This window comes from Microcebus murinus, chromosome 3, assembly GCF_040939455.1.
Source record: "Microcebus murinus isolate Inina chromosome 3, M.murinus_Inina_mat1.0, whole genome shotgun sequence".
Lineage (NCBI taxonomy): Eukaryota > Metazoa > Chordata > Mammalia > Primates > Cheirogaleidae > Microcebus > Microcebus murinus.
This window is the reverse complement of record NC_134106.1, coordinates 96401834-96416973: the sequence shown is the minus strand read 5'-3', so window position 1 is coordinate 96416973 and position 15140 is coordinate 96401834. Positions and strand designations below refer to the sequence as shown.

The window sequence follows — 15140 nt, the reverse complement described above, 5'->3', positions numbered from 1 at the left end:
TCTCGAGTTATGCTCAAATAAAATAATTCATGCTTTCTTGCTCATAAATGAGGAGGAATTAGTTCTGATTTTTAAAAATTACAACATCTACTATCCTAGGTATAATGTCTTTGATGTCTTAAAACAAAAATAAATCTGAAAATAAGATTTTTGTCTTCAATATGATTACAAAATGCAAATGTTCTCTTTCAGTCTCAATAAATGCATTTTTTTTCCTCTGGCATCAAACATTGTATTTTTAATCTTGAGTACATTTCAGAATAATCTTTGAATACAGTCTAGATGAATAAGAGATAATTTTATAACAGAATGAATAAATTAAGTATATTTCTTCTAAAAAGTGAAATTTCTAACAAGCTTTAGTAGTAGGTTAGCATTCTTATGTGAAATTATTAGCATCATTTAATAAAGAACTCCATTTCATAATTCATGAAGTACATCTGAAGTAATTGTACCATATGATTAAATAACTCCAGACTAAGATTGTTCACAGCATGTCTGTCTACTTATATTGTGTCTTTGAAATAAATCATTAATTTCCTGTTTCAGTAGGACCTACATCTTATCATTACATATTGTCTGTTAAAGCAATAAGTAAAACAACAGATGAATATATGACTTTCAGAAGGGTACCAGTTGGCTATTAATTAGTATAATGGAGCCAATTCTTTGTCTTTCCCTAATCTGACTTGATTAATCATTATTTGCATATGTGCACGTTGGTAAATTCGTTTTGATTTTATAGCATCCCAGGCTGAAAATACTGTGGTGTCTCCATTTGTTTCTAATATTGCAATATCTCTGAGAGGGACCAATAGATATTGCCCTTACTCTGGCATTCTTTTAAAACCTATGTTCTTTGTTTTGTAAAGGAAAATGCATGTTTTCTTAGTTATTCTTGCTCTAAATTTCAGACACAGAAGATCATAGACTAATTACCTACCAGAATCCATCTTTTTCTCCTTCTTTTAGGTGGCAAGTTCCTCCATGTTTACATGGGTTACTGATGCACGCATGAATTGGGACATCACAATCCTGTCCCTGGAGAAGAAATGGGCAATTACAGATTAATGGAAGTCACAGACAAAGCACAGTAGAATAATAAACACACACTGAGGAAAGCTACATTTTCAAATCATAGCTCTTACAACAGCTTCCACTTACCTTAAAACCATAAGGGCAGGTGCATCGATAAAAGTCAACTGGATCACTATTACAGGTACCATCATTTTTACATGGATTTGACAGGCAGGGATTACATTTAGCTAGAATATTGATGTCCACAGGACCTACAAATTAATTGAAAAATATGAGAGAGGCTTTCTATTTTTAGGTCCCTTCAAGTTATTCCTATGCTTTCATTGTTAACAGTAAATTTTGTATAAAAATTATCGTTGGTCACATATCCATATGTGTTCCTCTTCCATGAAAAGAACAGAAATCAGCATCATCATGTTTTGTTCATGGCTTTCTCACAGGCATTTACTGTGAGACTCTCTGAAGTCAAAGTTAGACTCTGGGTTGGCAGCTTGGGTGGTTAGTAACTGATGTTAAAGGTGCCAGTGTCACAGAGTGAGTCCCCTCATGGGCTGACCAGCTTATGTGGATGTGTTCCATGGCTACTGCGTGCACCTTGACCTCAGCCAGCTTCATGAATATGTATGCCATCAGTCCCAGAGAGGACTACCTGTGGGGGGTGTGGTAGGGTGGGCAAGTTTTATGAATAAGTAGAACTTCATCACTGCAATAGAATACACCTGCCTAGATAACACTAGCTCAGTTCTGGTTCTTACAGGAGATACAAAACTGTCACTTTTATGCATATGGAAATAAACCAAAACTGTAATCTCCACTATACTCTTGCCCATATCCTTTGGACTCAATTTATTTGTTGGTTTATTAGCACAATACATCATGACTGAGTGTTCTGTATCTTCTTTTCTGAGAAGAAAACACCACAGGGATAATATCTACTTGCAATCTCATGTTTTGGAACACACCTTTAAAAATTTCATGATCCATAAAAAGTCTAGATTACATGCACATTTAGCTGCAGCCGTTTTCCTTTGGTTGTATATATTTATTTGATAAATGGCTAACAATGTGGAAATTGTACTGTCCTCAGTAAAATTATGTTCTGCTGGTGATACCTTTTTGCATCGTTTTTGAGAGCTCACTAGACCACCTTTTGACAACTCTGTCTGACACGAACAATGGCAGGATGACATCTTTACATTTAAAAGACAAATATTTTTATAACATAAACATTAGTTATATTTCTACTATCACCAATCCTTCTGTAGCTCTTTATCCCTATTGGAACAAGCAGTGATAATTCCAATTGCAAGTTTAATCACATATAGTTTCTAGCAAAGTTATCTGGACAACTGTACAGCAGCCTCCCCCACCTCCCCACCGACTATCACTGCCCTAACCTTCTAAGGTACCTTCACCCAAAGTGCTGCATGACTTCTGCTCACATAAATCCCTTTTCATCAAATTATTCTCCAGATTAGAGATCACATGTGTGAATTGTTGGTTAACATGGTGGACATAGAGATTCTCCATATCTCTTCATATCCCTTGCCCTGGTAAATACTAGTATATACTCAAATAATGGTTTTGGATTAAAATTCACAGAAAGGATAGTGTTCTGCATTTTTCAGTGTTTCTTTTGAAAAAATTCTCCCCCACTCCCAGAAATATGTCCACATTGAAATTCCTGTGTATTTTTAACTACCTGGGAATAAATGACAGTTTTGGGGATGATTGTGCTAATGGGAAGTGGTGGTGTTTGCTTCTAATGACATTTCAGTCATTTGGGAAAATGTGCCAGTGCCAATGTCCCTTCAACTTTTTCTTGGTAACCAGAATAAATAATGCAATTACAGCTGGAAAACTACTGGGCTTAATTCTGAAATGAGCCTGACAGAAATTTAATTTCTCACTCCCTTCCTCAATTTATTTATTTATTAATTAAGGGCAACAAAATTAGCTATTCAGCTGACACTGGAGAAATGAATGGTAGTAGTTAGGTCAAGCAGTTAGTGAAATTGATGTAATACCTCCCAATAAATGGTGTTATATTTGCTAAAGTTCTCTTATTTACAGTCAGCAACAGAAAAGGAAATATCTCATTTATAGTGGATCCCTTAGCTAGGCCAGAAGAAAGAAGAATCTAACTCGGAACTAAGGCATAGGTTGAAGCGGCTAAGAATGTACACCAGCGAAACAGCAAGTCAGCAAATGCAAGAACTGTAAACATTCATTTGGCAACCTCCCAAGACCTTGAGGGAGAATGTCTTTTGGCCTGTCACTGTGCTTTCAACCTTGTAAAGCTGGTATTTTGATAGAGGAATGCAGGGTTGATAGACTGCAAGTTCATTCTGTGAAATGTGACATTTTTCAAAAATTATAGTTGAGCATTTAGATGAGAAGCTAGAGATTGTTTTAGGGAAAAAAAACTGACTACATTTTGAAGAATTTAATAGAGTATATAGGTAACACAACTGCCAAGCTTTTTGTCCAGTTTGTTCAGTTTTATTGTATAGTCAAGATTCATTTACTAAATGTCTAATTAACTATATATGATAAATAAGCATTATCTAATAACTCCACTTTTTTTCAAAAATCAAATTTCACTTCCTATAAAGCTAATTATGCTCAATCATTTTCATATCTGGACTACTGCATGAGTATATGAAGGGAGATCATTGTCGGCTTGTATGTATTCAGTTTAGCTAAAATAATAAAGATAACAAGTTTTCTCTGATACCCTTTCCTCTCTGATAATTTCTTAAATTCACTCAACTGTTTTGGTGGCACTGGGTTTGGGAATATAACAAAATATTGAGTTTTAACTTCCTCTGTTGGTAAAGTTCATCACTATCAACTCTCTCAATGGTAAAGTTGGCGACCATTCCATTTGCTTCTACTTTTTTCATATCCTTCTTTTAAATTCAGTTCTTCAAAGATAATTTCTTATTTCTACTACTTCAGTTTGAGTGAAGGATAATCCAAAAGATGTTTCTAAGTCAAATAAATTCCAAATAGCAGGATCCCCTGATATGTCCAAATGTCTTAAAATAATTTAATTCCTTTTCCTATTTAAATCATAATTTCACTTAAATATCCTTCTTAGGATGTGATTTTTTATTTATTTATTTTTATGTCAGTGTATTATTGGGATACAAGCGTTAAGGTTACATATATTGCCCATACCCTCCCCCCCCCAAGTAAGAGCTTCAAGTGTGTCTATCCCCCAAATGTTGCACATCTTACTCGATGTGGTTGCATATACCCATCCCCTCCTCCCCCCTCCCACCCTCCCGACACCTGATAAATGTTACTCCTATGTGTCCACTTAGGTGTTGATCCGTTAATACCAATTTGCTGGTGAGTACATGTGGTGCTGGTTTTTCTATTCTTGAGATACTTCACTTAGTAGAATGGGTTCCAGCTGTATCCAATAATATACAAGAGGTGCTATATCACCATTGTTTCTTATGGCTGAGTAGTACTCCATGGTATACATATACCACATTTTATTAATCCACTCATGAATTGATGGGCACTTGGGTTGTTTCCACAGCTTTGCTATTGTGAATTGTGGTGCTATAAACATTTGAGTGCAGGTGTCTTTTTCATAAAGTGACTTTTGATCTTTTGGGTAGATTCCCAGTAGTGGAATTGCTGGATCAAATGGTAGATCTACTTGTATCGCTTTGAGGTATCTCCATATTGCTTTCCATAGAGGTTGAACTAGTTTGCAGTCCCATCAGCAGTGTAGGAGTGTTTCTCTCTCTCCACATCCACGCCAGCATTTGTTGTTTGGGGACTTTTTGATAAAGGCCATTCTCACTAGAGTTAAGTGATACCTCATTGTGGTTTTGATTTGCATTTACCTGATGATTAGAGATGTTGAACATTTTTTCATATGTTTGTTGGCCATTATTCTGTCTTCTTTTGAGAAGTTTCTGTTCATGTCCTTTGCCCATTTTTTGATAGAGTTGTTTGATTTTTTTCTTGCTGATTTTCCTGAGTTCTAAATAGATTCTAGTTATCAGCTCTTTATCAGATGTGTAGCTTGCAAAATTTTTCTCCCATTCTGTTGGTTGTCTGTTTGCTATCTTGACAGTTTCTTTGGCTGTGCAGAAGCTTTTTAATTTGATCAAGTCCCAATTTGTTTATTTTCGTTGCTATTGTAATTGCCTTTGGGGTCTTCTTCATAAATTCTTTGCCTAGGCCAATGTCTAGAAGAGTATTTCCAATGTTTTCCTATAGAATTCTAATAGTTTCACACCGAAGGTTCAAGTCTGTTACCCAGCATGAGTTGATTTTTGTGAGAGGTGAAAGGTGTGGGTCTTGTTTCAGTCTTCTACATGTGGCTATCCAGTTTTCCCAGTACCATTTATTGAATAAGGATTCTTTTCCCCAGTGTATGTTTTTGTCTGCTTTGTAGAAGATTAGTTGGCTATATGAGGATGGTTTTATATCTGAGTTCTCTGTTCTGTTTCACTGGTCAATGTCCCTGTTCTTGTGCCAGTAAAAAGCTGTTTTAATGACGATAGCCTTGTAGTATAGTTTGAAGTCTGGTAAATTGATACCTCCTATTTTGTTTTTATTGCCTAGGATTGATTTTGCTATTACACGGTCTTTTCTGGTTCCATACGAAGTGTAAAATTATTTTTTCTATATCTGTGAAAAATGATGGTGGTATTTTGATAGGTATCGCGTTGACTCAGTAGGTCATTTGGGGTAGTATTGACATTTTAACAATGTTGATTCTGCTGACCCATGAGCATGGTATATTCTTCCATCTGTTTACATCCTCTGCTATTTCCTTCTTCAGTGTTTCATAGTTCTCCCTATAGAGGTCTTTTACCTCCTTAGTTAAGTATATTCCAAGGTACTTTATTTTCTTTGTTGATATTTTGAAGGGAATTGAGTCTTTGATTTGGTTCTTACTTTTACTGTCGTTGGTGTATATGAATGCCTCTGATTTCTGTGTATTGATTTTGTATCCTGAGACTTTGCCAAATTCATTTATCAGATCAAAGAGTCTCATGGTTGAATCTTTGGGGTTTTCTACGTATGATATCATGTCATCAGCAAAGAGTGAGAGTTTGATATCTTCTGCTCCCATTTGGACACCCTTAATTCTGCTCTCTTGTCTGATTGCTGTAGTGAGGACTTCCAGCACTATGTTGAACAGAAGTGGAGATAGTGGGCAACCTTGTCTTATTCCAGTTCTAAGTCAGAATGCTTTCAATTTTTGCCCATTCAGTATGATATTGGCTGTGGGTTTGTCATATATGGCTTGTATCATTTTTAGGTAAGCCCCTTCTATGCCTATTTTGTTGAGCATTCTTATCATAAAAGGGTGTTGAATTTTGTCAGATGCTTTCCCTGCATCTATTGATAGGATCAGATGGTCTTTGTTTTTGCTTCTGTTTATATGGTGAATTACATTTATAGATTTGCGTATGTTGAACCATCCCTGCATCCCTGGGATGAAGCCCACTTGGTTGTGATGAATTATTTTCTTGACAAGCACCTGGATTTGATTGGCTAGGATTTTGTTGAGAATTTTTGCATCTATATTCATAAGGGATATTGGTCTGTAGTTTTCTTTTTTTGTTGCATCCTTTCCTGGTTTTGGTATCAGGGTTATTTTCACTTCATAAAATGTGTTGGGGAGGATTCCATCCTTCTCGATGTTGTGGAATAATTTCTGCATGATAGGCACTAGTTCTTCTTTGTATGTGTGGTAAAATTCAGGTGTGAAACCATCTGGTCCGGGACTTTTCTTTTTAGGAAGGTTTTTTTATTGCTGTTTCAATTTCAGTACTTGATATTGGTCTGTTCAGGAATTCTATTTTTTCCTGGTTGAGCCTAGGGAGGGTGTGTGTTTCTAAGAAATTGTCCATATCCTCCACATTATCCAGTTTGTGTGCATAGAGGTTTCTGTAGTACTCATAAATTATATCTTGCATCTCCGTGGCATCAGTTGTGATTTCTCCTTTATTATTCCTGATGGAGCTATTAGAGATTTTTCTTTTTTGCTTTTCTAGCCAATGGTGTGTCAATTTTGTTTATTTTTTCAAAGAACTAACTTTTTGTTTTATTAATCTTCCATATAGTTTCCCTGTTGTCAATTTTGTTTAGTTCTCATTTGATCTTAATGATTTTACTTCTTCTGCTGGGTTTGGGGTTGGTCTGTTCTTCTTTTTCCAGCTCTTTGAGACAATTCATTAGGTTGCCTATTTGTGAACTTTTCAACTTTTGGATACAGGCATTTATGGAAATAAACTTTCCTCTCAGGACTGCTTTAGCTGTGTCCCACAGGTTTTGGTAACTTGTGTTACCTTTGTCGTTTAGTTCAAAGAATCTTTTGATTTCCATCTTGATTTCCTCATTTATGCAGTGATCATTCAGCAGAAGGTTGTTTATCTTGTTTACCCTTACCTAGGTCTCCCTTCTCACTCATCTCCCCTCCATATTTTGCTCCTCTTCTAAATATATCTAACATCTTCTACTTGTCTCTAACTTGTAATTTATTTCCCATCCAGTACACTTTCTCAGAGATTCTCTCTTGCAATCTTCTTATTCAAGGGAAATGACATCTTTAATCTGTTTAAATACTACCTATAAGATAATAGGGAGATCATATCAGAGCTAAAGGAAGATGCTAAATAAAGCCATCATAAAATGGTAGAAGAGTTAGCATAGTTTTCCAGAGGTAAACCAATAATCATAGAATTTTGCACACTTGATTATTCCCCCATGAAAAGATGTCCAGGAACAGGAATTAGAAAAGTCTTCTAGCATCATACACAGCAATCTTGGGCACAGAATCTGAAGTCCATCAACCAAAGTTAGTACGTCAGATTTGCCACTCAAGTGTGTATTATTAGGATAATGGCAGCCACCCCAAGGGGCTGTTTGAAGCATTAAATGAGATGTTAATGAATGTCAGGCGGGGAACCTAGTGAGATCAAGTATAGAAGTCACAGTGAGTAATGTCACTCTTTCCTAGACTTTCAGAGAGTCAGAATGGGTGGAGAGAACAAGAGTTTTCCTTAAAAGGAGAGAGGAAGTTCTTTGTTTCCTTGTCCAAATTTCAACACAGGCAAAGGCAAACCAGAGCTTGCCATTTACCTATTCATGACAAGTTCCCTTAGTACTTTCGATATATGCTAGGAACTGCCAAAATATGGAGAAACTATAGGGACTAACATGAAACCCACTGGGAATGAAAGTGGGCATAAACAGATAATTACCATTGGGAATGACACTGAGAATTGGTGACTTTATGCTGTTAAGGAACACAACTATGCTTTGTAAATTTGGTGTGGACAAGCACCAGAAATGACAGCACAGCTTTCAGGAGCAGCAGAGGTTTTCTGTGTTCTTGACTTGCTGCTTGGTAAGGATCTACAATCTTCAAGCTTTTCTCCTTTCTAAAGCTAACTGGTTCCAAGAAATGTTAAAATATTGTCAACAAATTAGCCCTCATGAGACATGTGCCACAGAAGAGAAAAGAACTCTTGTTTCAGGGATACAGATCCTTAGGACTGTCACTGAATTGAAGAAGGCCAGTCTAGGCTAACTGGCTTGATTTTAGATTGGATCTTGACTTAAGAGAGCACTACAGTATCAGCTATATGGGTGGAGGTGTGTTAAGCTTAATAATTCAAAGTGAAAATGAGAAGAAAGCTTGGTTAACAATCTGTCTCTGTCAGTTACTTTAATCTTTAATGGAAAAACTGCTGGACCTAAAATCCATTAATGCTTGTAGGCAGACTTGCTTACTTGACTCAAATCACTAGTTATTCACCTGACACCAATCTTGCTACCCACTGAGAATAGTATCTCCCTTTGATTTATTACTAAAAGCTCCAGACAAAAATTTCTAACTATATCCCAGAGTCTCCCTTCATTCTGGCATCCCTTGAAAACATGTGTCAAATAACAAAATCCTATTGCACTGTCCTTGTATAAAGTCAGAGTTACATCAAAGAAAACTCAGAAAACATGTAGGAGATATATGATGTTGGGCATAATTAACTAAAAGGAATTTTTTATTTAAAATCTATGATTCTGTGCTCCACTTGCTACTGTATTAAGCACTGGTATCAAATGCATGTTGTTAACATTTCATTATTAAGTCATCCATTTATCAAATATTTATTGAGGATCTACTTTGTGCCAGTCATTCAGCTAAGTTTAGAGAGATCAGAGCCAAGTGAAATGCTTGAGTTTCTGGAAAAACTTGTAGTTCAGCATTAGAGATATACATGCATCAAATAGAGAATGAATGTGGGGAATGAGAATGCATGTCGTAGAATATGTGTTTTAAGTTTCTGCAAACAGTCAAGGGAGAGAAATACACTGAGTGAATGGGAATATAAATCCGAGGTTCGTAAGAAAAGTCATGGCTAGATATTTGAAGTCATGGATTGAAATCAATTGAGAATTTCATAGAGCTAAGGATAGAACTCCACATATGTCTACATTAAAGTGTGGGTGAAAAAGCAAAAGGAATGAAGAGGCCAAGAGAATATAGTGAAAGGAACAATAGCCACCATAGTCTAAGATGAAAAAAGACCAAATAAAGATAATTAAAAATATGCCACTGAAATTGATAAGACAGAAGTCCTTGGTATCTTTCTAGTTTCATTGGAGGAGTGGAGACAGTCACCAGATTATGGGAGTTAAAATTTTGTAAATTTGCATTACATAAATGGTTAACTACAAAGACAAAGGCTAAATTATTACACCTCTGGGATTACCAGGCTTTGCCATTTGCTACATTTACATGTGACCTTAGGCCCAGTAAATGAACTTCTTGAATTAAAATTAAGTGGAAAGAATAATAATTATTTTATGAAATTCTTGTTTCAGAGAGAATATACATATAAAATATTTAGAAACAGAGCATTAACTGTTGGTTCTCTTCACTTATTGAAGTAAATATCTGTTAAAATTATCACAGAATTTTAAGTTTCAAAAAGTATAATAAACAATAGTTGCTTTTTCTTTTTAAAAATTGGTGCTTTTGGAAGATAACCCGATCTGAACATTCTCTTTAGCCATTGAGCAAATCAAAGTCCCCCCAAAAAGGTTATTTCAAAGTCATAAAAGTTACAACTATGTGCTAGTGATGCAAAGTTTGAAAATGTAAAAAGGATTTGAGGAAGTTCTACATAATGCTTCAAAATTAATTTAACTAGTGATTTTTTTTCCCCTCCAGTTTAGGCGAAATTTATTTTAACTACCTTCATACTTAATTAAATGACTAGAGACTCTATCAATCAATAATTTTGAGACGTAAAAGCCCTCACTCAACCTTATCAAAAACTCCCCCCCCAAAAGGAAGATGTTGTAGTATTACAATGTTATTGTTAAGAGATGTGAAATTTTCCCCAGAAATTCAAGAATCTAGAGGATTCTTAACATATAAAATTAGAGGAAGAGATCAATGACAGCATGGTAAAATGTTGATTACCTTGAAATTTATAAAGGTTTCGGTTCCCTTGATCTGTTAGCTGGCCTTTACAAATAAGGTAAAGAAGTATATTTAGCACCATATCCCTGTCTCATTTCTTGAGCTCCTGGCTGCCAGACACCTTCCTGCTGGGACTTCCTCTCCCCGTCTGAGTTATACTCTCAGTTCCACTTGACTCACAATAAGAATTTCCTGATGGTCTTATGGATCCTACTGTATCAGTTACAACTCCATGATTATTTGGTATGGCTACACACATATTTCTATCACCAAACTTCTGTGTTGATTATAATTATCTGCTTAAACATATCTATCAGTAAAATATAAGCTCCGTGAGAACAGAAGTTTTACTCTGCATTGTTTATTGTTGTATTTCTAATACCCCAAAATCGTGATGTTACATACTAGGAATTTGAATAATATCTGTTGAATGAATGAAGGAATACGTCATTCATTTCTATTAGACTGCTCATTCCTTAGCACATGTAAATCTTTCACAAATGTCTGTCAAATAAAAAAAAAAGTTTAGCTGCCTGTATAGCTAAATCTACCTGAACCAAAAGCAATAAAGGGAATATTGGAAATGAGCAATGTTCCACTCTCCATGTTGATTTTATTAACGAAAACCTGGGGAGGACAAAAACCTCTGTTTTATTGCAGACTTCTTCATCACTCTATCTTCATCTTATATTTAAAAGATGGAGACAGGGCATTTGGGTTATAGAGACAAGTCATGACCATCTGCTTACAATTCAAGAATGCTCTATCTGGGTTTTAATTAAATATGTTCTGATAATCTATTTCTTCCTGTCCATTTAGTTGTGCTGTACATCCAAACTATGAGAGTATGCCATAAAGAAAATACTCTGAAAAATGTAGGACAAACATTTTACTGGAAGAATTAATCACTCCAAATAACAGCATAGCCTTTCCTAGAAGAAAAAATCATTTAAATTATATTTAAATAGAAGAATGTAAACATGTCTTCAAATAAAGAATATTCATCTTCCTGCTGTAATTTGAAACCTTGATATTGGGAGTTTAAATTTACATAATTTTCATGAATAATATAAAAAACATTAGACTGACATAACTATAGGAAAAGTTAAATTAAAATATCAATACCACAAACATAAAATATGTAAAGAAATATTATTTTATTGCTTTCAAGCTCATAAAGCATGTATGTGCCATAGCATGGTACTCAGTAGATTTCCTTGACTGAATTATTTTAGTTAATAGATTAAAATACTTTGCCTTCTATCAATCATTTATTTTGTGTAAATATCTCTCAAATGGGGAGAGGTTAGTATTTACTACAAGAATGATGGAAAGATTAAAAGAGATAAAAATCTATGTAAAGTGCTCAGCATCATCCAACCACTCAACAGAAGTTAGCTATTGTTGTTTTTAACAGTAGTAGTAGTAACAGTAGCAGTAGGAGTGGCAAAGATTTAGTCTTAATTGTCATAAATGTTAAGTTAGCAGAGCCTTAATAAGACAATGGCACTTCACAATATTTTGACAAATGCTGAAACAAATGCTGGCAGAGGGCATTATGAGTTTCACTGCTTGCTATGACTCTAAAATTATATTAAACTATAGAGAAAATGTGTAAACCCCGAAGTCTGCTAAGTGCAACTGCGCTCTATTTGTTGAGTGTCCACATTGCTTGTCAACTGGCTTATATGCATGCTAATTTAAGGTATACTTTGAAATATATGTAATCTGTTGATTTGATAATTTAGTGAACTAAACTACCACAGTTGAGCTGATAGATTTGGGGCCTTATATCATCTGTCAATTAAGAAGTCTCAGCTCAACTGTTTTCTGGTGGCACTGGAACAGGTCCAGAACTCTCTGACAGTGCAGCTCTGCTCCTCCAGTTCTGCCCACCTGTAGCACTACCCTCACAGTTGTCTGCTAGTCCAAACAGCTGGCTTGGACTCACTCATACTACTAAACTTTCACAGTCACCTTCCTTTGACATGATCTCTTCCTCTGAGTTCTTGTAGCAACTACGTTATCTAATATGATAGCCACTAGCCACATTGTGGATATTTAAGTTTAAATGAACCTAAAACAAAACCTAAAACAAAATTAAATTAAGAATTCATTTTGCTAGTCACATTAGCCATATTTTAAGTGCTCAATAACCACAAGTGTCTAGTGACTACCATGTTGGACAGTGAAGATGTGGAACATTTCTATCATTGCAGGAAGTTTTAATTGAGCAGTGCTGATAAGGACCAATGTACCCTCAAGCATATTTCCATTCATGCTACACTAAGTACACGAGATGCTATCATCATTAAATAAAACAAAAATTAGTTATATAAATCTTGAGTTACAAAAATCTTTAGGTATGTACATATGTGCAGGCATGAGATACTGCAGGTTCCATTCCAGACCACAGAAGTAAATTGAATATTGCAATAAAGAGATTCACAAGAACTTTTTTATTTCTTAGTGCACATAAAAGTTGTATTTACACTATACTATAGTCTATTAAGTGTGTAATAGCATTATGTCTAAAAAAGGTAATCTATGTAGTTTAATTAAAAATACTCTATTGCTAAAAAATGCTAACAATTATGTGAGGCTTCAGCAAGTCTTAATTTTGTTGTTGGTGGAAGGTCTTGCCTCAATGTTGATGGCTGCTGACTTTTCAGGGTGGTGGTTGCTGTAATTTAAGGTGGCTGCGGCAATCTCTTAAAACATGACAACACTGAAGTTTGCCAACATCAACGGATTTTTTCCTTTCATGAAAGATTTCTCTGTAGCATGTGATGCTGTTAGATAGCATTTTACCCATAGTAGAATTTCTTTCAAAATTGGAGTCAGTGCTCTCAAACTCTGCTTTATCAACTAAGTTTATGCAATATTCTAAATCCTTTGTTGTCATTTCGACAATGACAACATCTTCACAGCATCTTCTCCATGAGTAGATTCCATCTCAAGAAATTACATTCTTTGCTTATTTATAAGAAGAAACTCCTCATCTATTCAAGTTTTATCACAGGATTGCAGCAATTCAATTACACCTTCAGGATCTATTTCTTCTAAACTCCTGTTAATGTTGATATTTAGACTTCTTCCCATAAATCACAAATGATCTTAATGGCATCTAGAATAGTTAATCCTTTCCAGAAAGTTTTTAATTTACTTTGCTCAGATCCATAAGAGAAATCACTATGTATGGCAACTTATAGCCTTATGAAATATATTTGTTAAATAAAAAGTTTAAAATCCAAATTACTGCTTGAACCATTGACTGAAGAATAAATGCTGTGTCAACAGCTATGAAAAGACATTAATCTCTTTGTACATCTCCATCAGAGTTCTTGAGTGATCAGGTGCATTATCAATGAGCAGTAATATTTTCAAAGGATTTTTTTTTTCTGAGCAATAAGTGTCAACAGTGGGCTTAAAATATTCAGTAAACCATGATATAAATAGATGCACTATCATTTAGGCTTTGTTGGTCAACTTATAGAACACAGGCAGAATAGATTTAGCATAATTGTTAAGGGCCCTAGGATTTCTGGAATGGTCAATGAGCACTGGCTTCGATTTAAAGTCACCAGCCGCATTAGCTCCTAACAAGAGAGCCAGCCTGTCTTTTGAATCTTTGAAGCCAGGCACTGACTTCTTCTCTCTCACTATGCAAGTCCTAGATGACAGTTCCTTCAACTAGAAGGCTGCGTTGTCTGCACTGAAAATCTGTTGTTTAGTGTAGCCACCTTCATCAATGATCTTAACTAGGTCTTCTGCATATCTTGCTACAGCTTCTACATCAGAACTTGCTGCTTTACTTTGCACCTTTCTGTTATAAAGATGCTTCTTTTCAGCAACATTATGTAAGCCTCAGAATTTTCTTCAGCAGCTTCCTCACCTTTCTCAGCTTCTATAGAATTAAAGAGAGTAAGGGCCTTGCTCTGGATTAGGCTTTGGCTTAAAGGAATGTTGTGACTGGTTTGATCTTCTTTCCAGACCATTAAAACTTTCTCCCTACTAGCAATAAGGCTATTTTGCTTTGTTATCATTCATGTGTTCACTGGAGTAGCACTTTTAATTTCCTTCAATAACTGTAGTTTTGCATTCACAACTTGATTACATGGCGCAAGAGGCCTAGCTTTCAGCCTATCTCAGCTTTTGATATACCTTCCTCAGTAAGCCTAATAATTTCTAGCTTTTGATTTAAAGTGAGAGATGTGGAACTCTTCATTTGAACACTTTACGAGGCTATTGTAGGGTAAGCAGTTGTCCTAATTGCAATATTTTTGTGTCTCAGGGAATAGGGAGGCCAGAGATGAAGGAAGGGACAGTCAGTGGAGCAGTCAGAACACACAATATTTATTCAATTTGCCATCTTATATGGACACGGTTTGTGGTGCTCCCAAACAATTACAGTAGCAACATCAAAGATCATTGAGGACTGATCACCATGACAGATATAATGATAATGAAAAAGTCTGAAAATTTTGAAAGTTACCAACATGTGACCCAGAGACAAGAAGTGAGCACATGCTGTTGGGAAAATGGTGTCAATAGAGTTGCCTGACATAGGTTTGCCATAAACCTTCAATTTGTAAAAAAAATAAATGTGATATCTGTGAAAGCACAATAA

The 15140-nt window shown here is 35.4% G+C and overlaps 1 protein-coding gene across 2 annotated transcripts in view; it reads right to left on the bottom strand.

The window, feature by feature from the left end:
• SLIT2 (slit guidance ligand 2) overlaps positions 1 to 15140 on the bottom strand; it is a 345517-nt gene that overhangs the window by 43661 nt on the left and 286716 nt on the right. For both annotated transcript variants that reach the window (XM_012737490.3, XM_012737492.3), the window contains 2 exons: positions 1165 to 1289; positions 944 to 1041 (listed from right to left, as the gene is read on the bottom strand). In XM_012737490.3, the coding sequence (XP_012592944.1) occupies positions 944 to 1041; positions 1165 to 1289 (223 nt within the window). The remainder of the gene's footprint in view (positions 1 to 943; positions 1042 to 1164; positions 1290 to 15140) is intronic.